Raw genomic sequence first — 11,230 nt, 5'->3', positions numbered from 1 at the left:
ACTTTTGGAAAAAATTGACTACCTCTTGAAAAATATCATCTAGATCATAAATCCAATCCCCTAATTGGTTTCGCAAGGCGATGATACGATTAGCCTTTCTCCTTTGAATTGTGCGATAATGAAAAAACTTAGTATTCCAATGTCCAAAATTAAGCGACTCACATCGGGATTTCTGCTTCTAAAGCATTTATTTGTGATAAATAACAATTTCAAGCTCTTCCCTAATCTCCATCTCCTTACAAATCAAATAACATGAACTCGAACGTTCCAAAACCACAAATTGAAAGGCTGAGTTGGCTTCCACAAAGCATAGATTTTGTTTTGAAGCATTGCATACCCAATATTCTTGCCTAAGAGCTTCACTACCACTGTGAAAGCCATATCCTTAATTAACAACTAATTAATTCTCTCCGAGAAATTAATTGATGGGATATCATTCACAAAGGATCTCATAATGTCTCCTTCCATGAAGGTAAAATCATCATCTTCTTTTATGCTTGATGAACCATTCTTCTCTCTCAAAACACGAGAACTTTTCCCTAACAACCCCTCCTTCCATGATAATGGTGAATCTGAGTCCAATTCTACCACCATCACCACATCTGAATCTACTTCCTTATTCTGACAATCCTCTCCTTGCCATCTTCGTTGAAAGAACTGCTAGAAGTCGACAGTTTCTAAAATTTTTCCAAAAAATAAAATATTTTTAACATCCACATTATGGATGTGACAAAATCTAGTACTATTGTAATGTGTTCGGCTGAGTTAGTGTCACATATTATCATGGTTGTAAAATTATCAAAATCTCATTCCACTTACAAAGCCACGAATATTATTTTGTCTTTATATTTTGATAAATCTAGAAAAATACATACACGTGATGGGAATTATGATATTTGAAATTAAAATAACTTGGTTGTCACTATCTCAACTTTACCATTTTAATAAAACCACATTTAGTTTTCATGCTATTTTTTTTTATAAATTTGTTTCACCTACATTATGGATATGTCATAATCTAGTTTTTACTATTATTATGATAAACTACACCCAAAGTCACTAAACTATTAGTAAGTTTACGTTTTGGCCACTTAGCTTCAAAAAGTTACAAAATAGTCACTGAACTATTCAAAAGTTTTTATTTAAGTCATTATTAATTTTTTTTAAAGTCCAGCTAGCAAGCTCCAAGAGACTATTCGATGATTAGTACAGTGGATCAATACCCATCAATGAGTGAAAGAACATACCTTAGATCCAAACCGATTTGACAGCCATTGTTGGAGATCGGAGAAGAAAGTTGTTTGGATTTTGGCTTGTAGATTTGTGATGTTCAAAGATGTTTCATGAAAAAACAATTGAACTATAGAAGAGAATTGGGGAATGAGAATTTTCAGTTGGTACAGGCGGTGTGAACAAAGAATGCTATACAACATTGATTTTAACAGCCTAGGGACTTAAATGAAAACTTTTAAATAGTTCAGTGACCATTTTATAACTTTTAAAAGTTGAGTAATAAAAACATAAAATTACTAATAGCTTAGTGACTTTAGGCATAGTTTACCCTTTTTATTAAGATGATAAATTAAATAAATTAATATAATATTTTTTTAAATGTTCGGGTTTCATGGTTGCCCTCCTAACAATGTTGTTTTAAGATTTAAACATTGTTCTCCTTTGAAAACATAATATATCTTACTATCAATACTTGTTGGTGAATATAATTTTAAAATTATAATATATCATAAAGTTATGTATCTTTTTATTAAAATAATATAAAACTAAAATAAACTAATATAATTTTAAAACTATAAAACAAACACATATTGCAAAAACTGGTTTAAAAATTCAAAGTCAATGTTAGCAAAACTAGGGTTCCAAAACAATGGGTATAATATGTATGTGAAGAAAATCCCAAAATCCGTGGGCAATACTTTAAAAGCTGCCCCACATTTATTTATCCAAAATCCTAAAATAAATATCCATATGCAGTCCCTTGGTGGTCAAGGCATGGGTTTCAACCTCAATATCTTTTTATCCAATGTGGATAAAAGGATTGCTTTTTTCTGCTAACTACAATCCTCTTTCTATTGTTCTTCAACTGTTTCAATCTAGTCCCATGTGAAGATATGGCAACAGCATCCCTATCCTAATCTCAATTGCTTCTATCCATTGCAAATTCTGAAATTATAAAAGGAGATATTTTTAATTAAAATTTTATTAATTTCACTTGTAAAATCAAATCATTGTTAATTTATTAATGTATGAAAGTTTTAGGATTGTTGACTAATTATTATGTATAAATGCGTAATTATTCTGTGTGAATTTTTTATTTATATTATGATTTTTATTTTTTATACTCTACATTAATTTGATTTTACTTTATAATTATTCGGCATGTATTTATAATTATATTATATTGTATTTGTATTTATAAACTCTCTCAAAAATTAATGTATAATGTTAGCAATCATCTACGTAGATATACTATTAAAATGACATGAAAATAAATATAATGAAATCTAAATTGAAAACTCAAAATGAAGTTAATTATCGAGTAAATATCAATTTTTTTAAAAAGTATATAAATACCAAAATGTACGAAATTATTAAATTAATGGACCAAAATAAATAAAATCTTTAAAAAATAAGCTAAACTTATAAAACAATCTTACATTACTAAAGGTATAGTCAAATGTTTCGGAAAATGTAACTTTTATTTAACCAAACACATTCCAAAATTTTTAGAATAAAAATTATATATTTTTTTTCAAGTTTTATTATAAGTTCTGATCATATCTATTTTTTTGATACAATATCTAGAACTACCCATAGTCCCTCTTCAACTCATAAATAGGAGGATAATACACTTCAACACACTCGAAACCACATCATTTTGCATTGATAACGATACCTATGCAAATCGAATTAAGACTCAATCGATTTAAAATTAATTTTGATTGTAACTAAAATTCAACAAATTTAATTGGTTACGTATTTAATAAAGATGGTTTCAATATATTTTCTATTTAAATTTTTAGATTCCATCCGCATTATATTTTTGTTAAAGGTGATATTTTATTAAATTTAATTATGATGTAAAATATTTTACTTCTTTTTCAAACAATAAAATTAACTCTTTTTTTAAAAATCAATCCTAGTCACGAACAACTATGATACACACAATCAGACTTTCTGAACATTAATTTTTTTGTTCATCCAATGCTAATTACAATCATGTGGCTGTGAGATGCTATGAGTGGTTAAAGTTCTGTGATAAACGAAGATGAGATAAAGAAATAGAAATTTTATTAAAATACTAATAAACCTGACATTATCTTCATCTTTGGCAAAAGAGAGTGTTTCTTTTTTCACAGAGAATACCATATAGTTTCCTCTGTCTCATCGAATGTGGCTGATTTGGAACTTTTAGTTCCCAATCAAGATTTTATTTTTTATATATAATATTTGGCCTATCTTATAATATGATACCAAAAGAAAATTAAAAATTAATCAAAACACATTAATATATAAAATATTTTACTATTTATATAATATGAATTATTAATATATATATATATAATTCTATAAACGTAAAATCTTTTAAAATTTATCACTAGCTAGCCTAGACAAGAAAATAATTTTCTGATTAAAAAATGCTCAATTTGAGGGTTTGTTTTTCTTTCTTTCCTTCCATAATTTGTCCCTTGAATTGTCTCCATTCAGATCCCCACAAAAAAAAAAAATTTAGGTTTTAAGTTTTTTTTTTCTTTAAGAATATTTTAACATTTGCTATATGTGCCAATGATGCTTTGGGAGTCCCGCTATGTGTATTTTCCTAATCCAAAATTGGATTAGTGTACCCCGGGTAAATTACATATAAAAGTTTTTTTTTTTTTAAATTTATCGAAATAGGCCCGGTAAATAATTATTTACCGGAATAGTCCTATTTTCGCGAAAGCACGTCCACGTCAGCGCGATGTCAAGGGACGTGGCAGAAAAACGCGTTCTTGAGGAAGCGTTTTTCCCGTGTCTCCTACAGTGGGTTTTGGGTTATTGGTTTAGGGTTAGGTTAGAGTTAGGGTTAGGTTAGAGTTAGGGTTTAAGAGAAAAAATTAAATAAATAAGGGATTAGGATTTAGGGTTTGTCAATTAAATTAATTATAAATTTTTCAAAATTGGATTAGTTTTCGTGTTTATTGTTTTTAAGAAAAAATCAATTAAATTAGGGCTTAGGGTTACTTGAGTAATTTAATTAAAAATTTAAAAATCATATTAGGGTTTAGAGTTAAGGGTTTTAAGGAAAAATCAAATAAATTAGGGTTTAGAGTTACTTGAGTAAATTAATTATAAATTTTTAATAAATTAGTTAATGGTTTAGTGTTTAGGGTTTTTAAGTAAAAACTCAAATAAATTAGGGTTTGGGGTTTAGGGTTACTTAATTTAATTTACTCTAATTTAATAAATTAGGGTTTTTAAGTAGAAGCTCCCACGTGGACGCGCTTTTGCTACAGTAGGTCCTAAAAAAATGATTTCGAGTAGACATTTCGAGTAGACATTCCTTGAGGAAGCGTTTTCCTGCCACGTCCCCTAATATCGCACTGACGTGGACGCGCTTTCGGAAAATTGGGTCATTCCGGTAATTAATTTATTACCGGGCCCATTCCGGTAAATTTTTAAAAAAATGTGTTTTTTTTAGTGTTTTGCCTATGTACCCCATACATTATTTTAGGTTAAAATATCGGGCAAAATACCAAAAAAAGCCCTATTTTTTTAAAATTTACTGAAATGGACCCGGTATTTTATTATTTACCGGAATGGGTCATTTTCCCCGAAATTGCATCCACGTCAGCACGATGTCAGGGGACGTGTCAGCAAATCGCGTCCACGTCAGCGCGATTTGCTTACGTGGACACAAATCGTGCCTACGAGGACGCGATTTGCTGACACGTCCCTTGACATCATGCTGAGGTGGACGCGATTTTGGGGAAAATGGCTCATTTCGGTAAATAATAAAATACCGGGCCTATTTCGGTAAATTTTTAAAAAATAGGACTTTTATGTGTAATTTTTTTCGTATTTTGCCCCTAATAATACATATTAATGTATTACTGTAATATGTAGCTCAAATTATGTATTGTAGTTAATATTCATAATATTGTAGCTCAAATTGTCAATCCGTCTATACTATTGTACTAATAATATATATTAATGTAATATTGAAGAGTTAATTGATTAAAAAATAAATGCAACAAGTACAAAAAGATTCAAAATTATTACCAACAAGAGTTGAACCAAGGTACTAAAGGAAAAAGCAAGCATCTTAACCAACTAAGCTAAACTAATTAATCGACATATTATAAAAATACTGTTATTATCTAAATTATATTACTTACGTTCTAATGATTTATCGGACCTATTCCATACACGTGTCAAATCAAAAAAAAATAATACAACAATTTTGTAAAAAAGAATTCGGTGTTTACTTCAAATAAATAAGGAAAATAATGATTTAAATGTTTTAAAATTCAATTTTAAACCAAAAAAATTAAAATTTAGAGGCAAAAAGGATCTTTTTTTACTAAAACAGCGGCAAACAGCCTTTGGCTATTTTCAACACGTAGATCTCGAAAAGTTATTCGAAATCAAAAAAAAAATCATCTCAATCGGACAACCGAGCCAAAAGTTATGGCCTTTCAAAGTTTTCCAAGCTAAAAAACATAAATTGTTCATGAATTATTGCTTCTACGTCAGGAAATCGCGCTTACGTGGACGCGATTTGTTGCCATGTAAGTAATCGCGCTGACGTGGACACCACTTGCTGACACATCCCCTGACATCGCGCTGACGTGGACGCGATTTCGGGAAAAATGGCCCATTCCGGTAAATAATAAAATATCGGGCCCATTTCGGTAAATTTTTAAAAAATAGGGCTTTTATGTGTAATTTACCCTAAAATATCTCTGAACTTTTATTTTCTTTAGTTGCTAAGTTAGAAAGATATAAGTTTTTTTTAATTCGTTTTTTATATATATTTTTTAAATTAAAGAAATATGTCATTTTAGGAGAATGTGTGTGAAAGCGCGTTCAGCTCCAACGATCATTTCCCCAACGACTTTTTGAACGTTGGCAACGATAAAATTTTTTAAGGGCCAACGGTAACTTTTTTTTCTATAAATATCAAACAATTTTTCATTCTTTTCACTCAAATCCAACTCTCTCTATTCTCTCTAAACTCTCAACTCTCTCAATTTTCTCAAGTTTTGTTCTAAATTTTTCGATACGCTTGTTTTAAAAATATTATAGTTTTATTTAATTATTTCGTATATTATTTGTTTCGATTAAATTTTTACAAATGGCACTGATAGCCAATCTTATGATGACACATGACATCCTCTTAATATACCACGTGACGGACAATCATATGTTTAGATTCATTTTTTATATAAAAATATATTCCTTTTATTAATTTATATATTTTTAAAATTGTAACATTTTTAACTCATGTCCATCACATGACACATTGAGAGGCTATCACGTATCACTATCTGATTGGCTATTAGTGTCAAGTCAACACAAATTAACAATGCTAGTGAGGAGACACCCACTTGGGTGACTAAATACAAATTCAGTTACCAACTAGGTTAAAAAAAATTAGGTACCAGTTAGGAACTTTTGGACAAGTTCAAGGGAGCAAGCTACATATAACCCCTATAAAATATAGTTGTTTGGCTGCAATGGCAAATTGGTACCTAAATTATACTATTTTTTCTCATCTTAGTACCTAACCCTTTTTTTTCGGTCACAAAGGATTCCTAAACTACATTTCTTTCCCGTCCATTGGTCCAATAGTTTGTCAAACCGACAAATCTATTTTAAAGGGCCACAAATTAGTACCTAAACTATATCTTTCTTTCTAAGTTGGTACCTAAACTATTTTTTAATCACAAGTGGTACCTAAAATATTCTTTTGTTACCCATTTTACACCAAAATATTTTTAAAATTACCAAATTCTTTTGGTACCCATTTTAGAAAAAAAATCCAACCAATAATAAATGACCACGTAATATAAACTTAAAAAATATTTTTAAAATTTATTTTATTTTCCTTTTACATTTGTTCTCTTCTTTCCTTTCTTATTCCTTTATAATGTCTAGCAATACCAGCATTGCTCGAAATTTTCCCTCCTGAGGTCTAAACGCTGGCAATTAATTTTGTTTTCAACTTCACTGCCTATTTGCTTAACTTGATGGGGTTGAAAAAATTATTTCACCGATCAAAACTAGTGTTTTCAAAACTGGATCGGCTAGACCAAGAGCTAGTTAAGGTATTGGTTTAGAGATAAGGGTTGAACTCAATTGACCCACAAATCGATACAAACTAATTGAAGCAAGCTATAAAAACCATTTGAATTGAGTTTATCTTCTTCTTTTTTCTATTTTTATTTTATGAATTTTTTATAATTTATACGATCAAACCGAGAATTGGCGGTCTAACTAGTTCAACCATCATTTTGGTTTTACATGAAGAAAAAAATGAAAAAAATATAAGAAAAATAATGCTTTTGTTATTTTTCTATCACATGTCAATTTTAATTTGTTTTTTTAAATAGACTTAACGATTTAACTAATTATTGCACTAACAAAGGTACCACCTTGGGAAAAAAATTTAGATACTTTGAATGGAAAAAAGTTTAGGTACGAGAATGATAGAAATGCATAGTTTAAATACTAATTTGTGGGTTAAGTTTTTTTAAATAGACTTTCAAGTTTAACTAATGAAGATACAAACGTGAGAAAAATTAGTTTAAGTACCATTGAAGATAAAAAAAAGTTCCAAGTTAGAAAAATAAGATAATTTAATTATGAATTAAGCTATATTTAGATAATTGCAAAAAATAAAAATAAAATTGTTTGAAGTAACTGAGCTATGATTTTGATTTTGGGATATAATCAAATGGTTAAACTATCATCTGAAAATGGATAAGATTTACCGCTGATTTGTCTCATAACCTAACAAAAAATATTTTAATAATGGATAAAATGGGGTCAACTACACAAATAGTCGGTTAATTATAAAAAAAATTATTTTAGGCACTCGAAATAAAAAGTTTACAATTTAAGCACTCATGGTACATAGTTCGGTCTTTGGTCACTCTCAGTAAAATCACAAATGACAAGCTGACGTGGCAATTAAAAAAATCGGTATAGTAACAAATTTAGCTCTAACTTCTACATATTATATCAATTTAGTTATAAGTTTAAAAAATTAACTCTCAAAATTTATGAATAGTCTCAATTTGGTCATAATTCTAAAAATTCAAAGAAATATATAATAATATGTAAATTTTTAAAAAATATAATAATACAAAATTATTTTAAGTGGGGATTTTATTTTATTTAACACTAATATAATTATTTTTATTTAATATTAATATTAATATTATATAAAATTAAAATTTATTATTATATTTTTAAAATATTTATGTATTTTATATATTCCTTTAATTCTTTTAGAATTAAGATCACCATTTGTAAATTTTAAAAAAAAATTATAACTAAATTGATATAATATGTAAAAGTTAAGGGTAAATTTATTATTATCCTATTTTGAGAGGTTAAAATGAAAATTTTTTATTTATATTTGGATGGAAGGTTAAGAAAAGGAGAGAAATTATGTTGAGAAATCAGAGCAGCTGCATTTAAAAGCAAAAATAGAGTTTGGGAATTGTAGTGCAAATGGATAGTTATTTTTCCTTAAAGAGTTGGAGAATGTTATCCAAAATTTGAAATTAAACATTAAAAAGAAGTAGTTCTGATTATCCTCAAAATATTTGGTTTATATATTTCTCAATCACTACAAAACAAATTGGATTATGGTTTTCTTTTAAATGAAAAAGAAAAGGAAAACAAATTGGATAACCTTAAATCCAAATCATTTTGACCCCACTCCACTCACTTCCCGTTTTATATCCCCACCAACACCCCCTCCTCCTTTTCAACCTTCTTTCTTTCTCTCTCTTCAACCATCCCAACTTTCAGAGGGGCAAAAACAGAGCACATTATTTTGTTCAAAATCTTCACTTTTGGTTCATTTTGACAACTGCGTAATGGCTTCTACTTCATTGAAGTGTGGTTCATATTTTTCTGGGTTCAATGAGACTATGTTGAGCTCCCACTCCAACAAAGCTTCCTGGTTTTCGACATCATCCACTTCTGTAGATTCCAAGGCTTCTTCATCATCAAAAAAGGTTCCTGTTTTAACCTTTGATTTTTGGGGGAAACCACTTGTTGTCCCAGATCAGAATGGTTCAAGAAACTGCACCACCAAACCTGAAAACAAATTCTCGGTTCAAGTATGTCAAAAAACCTTGCTTTACTTTTGGATTTCAAAGGTTTTTCTTTTCTGGGTTCATTTTGTTTTAATAGGTTGGGCTGGAAGCTGATGTTTAAAGCAATTGATTTTTTTTTCCCAGGCTGAAACAAACTGTGTGAGCCGATGTATGAGATGGTGGGAAAAAAATCTTAAACCCAACATGGTCAAGATCCACTCTGCTCAAGAACTTGTATGTTCCTTACAAAATGCTGGTGATCGATTGGTCATTATCGACTTCTATTCACCCGGTTGTGGTGGTTGCAAAGCCCTCCATCCTAAGGTATTTTTGTGTGTATGATTTTTAACAAAAAAAAAATGTCTTGGTTTATTTTCCGTGTGTGTAAGGTTTGTTGGTGGTTGGGTTATGTTTGTATCAGATCTGTCAACTGGCTGAACAGAATCCAAATGCGATTTTCCTTGAAGTTAACTATGAAGAACTGAAGAAGATGTGTCAATGTCTCAATATTCATGTCTTACCCTTCTTTAGGTTCTATAAAGGTGCTGAAGGGCGAGTCAGCAGCTTCAGCTGCACCAATGCTACGGTAAGCTTTTCGGTATAGCATTCATTCATTTCGTATTAGTAAGTGTTTGACATATATTATGTTTGCAGATCAAGAAATTCAAAGCTGCATTGGCAAATCACGGATCGGATGAATGCAGCCTTGGCCCTGCCAAAGGTTTGGATGAGTCTGAGGTGATGAAACTAGTATCAGCTGGTGAATTGTCATTAAGTAGTTTACAATCACCTTCCTTGAACGATTCCATGTTCATGAGAACCATGGAACTGTCTGGTATATTGAACAAAGCAGATAATAATCGGATAATGCTCCAAAAAGAGGGTGCTCTGCTATAGGTTTTGATATGAAACAAATCTAAGAGTGTTGTTATGGAAGTGGATAAAAATGGATCCACCCTCCAATTTTGATATTGGAAGATCTCAATTTCCCCATTTTTATACATCATTATCATTATTAGCTGGGTTATTCATAAGCAGGCTTCTGGGTGTTTTTTTTAATTGAATCCTGCAAATGCTACAATGATTGCTATTGATGTGTCCTGTATTTTTGTTTTCAATGTGTACATGATAATAAATTATATGTATTAAATGTAATCATATTGATTGAACGTGTTCGATAGTATAATCGGCGGTGGTTGAGGCCAACCGAGAGCATTATTGTGCTGTTCCTTCAAGGAAAGAAAATTAAAGCATTTATTGGGTTCCATTGGCATTGAGAGGCCACTTTGGAGACGATTTACTATTTTTACGGCAATTTTTTGGCTTATTTAAAACTAGGTAAGTGTAGAGGTAACAAATATGAGTAATTGAATTTATATTTCTACCTTGATTTTATTATTTTTTAAACCTTTGGGAAACTGATTTAACTGATAAATCTGAGTTTAATTGTAATTTTAAATTAAAACTAAATTCGAAAGATACATTGAATAAATTTAAAATCATTGTGAAGATGTTTGGTGGAATGGATGTGAAGGAAGAAAACATTAACTTGGGATCTGTTTTTGGTTCTTTTCTTTTTCAAATCAGTACTTCAATTTTGTTTTTGTATCAATAATTGTTTTGATATACTCATCAAGTTCAAAATACTTACTTTTACTTGAATCTAAACATAATTAAATTTTCATTAATTTTAAGTAAGAATGAGAGGAAAATGCACCATAAATAATAACTATGCTATTATTAGGTTTTCATGACTTATTTCAAACCTCTAGTGTATTTCGTACCAAAGCAAATATTTTTAATAAACACTAGTAGTCTACAGACTTCAAAATTAATATCTACATGCTTTTACCGTTAAATTATTTTTTAATTTGATGGCAAAAGCATTTTCATAGATAATT

The 11,230-nt window shown here is 29.6% G+C and overlaps 1 protein-coding gene across 1 annotated transcript; it reads left to right on the top strand.

The window, feature by feature from the left end:
• The first annotated feature begins 8,975 nt into the window (after positions 1 to 8,975).
• Positions 8,976 to 10,498, top strand: LOC105764663 (thioredoxin-like 1-2, chloroplastic). Its single transcript, XM_012583326.2, has 4 exons — positions 8,976 to 9,353; positions 9,474 to 9,653; positions 9,751 to 9,915; positions 9,984 to 10,498. Exons 1-4 carry the CDS (start codon positions 9,108 to 9,110, stop codon positions 10,224 to 10,226), a joined length of 834 nt encoding a protein of 277 aa, XP_012438780.1. The 5' UTR covers positions 8,976 to 9,107; the 3' UTR covers positions 10,227 to 10,498.
• Positions 10,499 to 11,230: the final 732 nt, after the last annotated feature.

Source organism: Gossypium raimondii, chromosome 12 (genome assembly GCF_025698545.1).
Source record: "Gossypium raimondii isolate GPD5lz chromosome 12, ASM2569854v1, whole genome shotgun sequence".
NCBI lineage: Eukaryota > Viridiplantae > Streptophyta > Magnoliopsida > Malvales > Malvaceae > Gossypium > Gossypium raimondii.
This window is presented reverse-complemented; position numbering and strand designations above follow the sequence as displayed.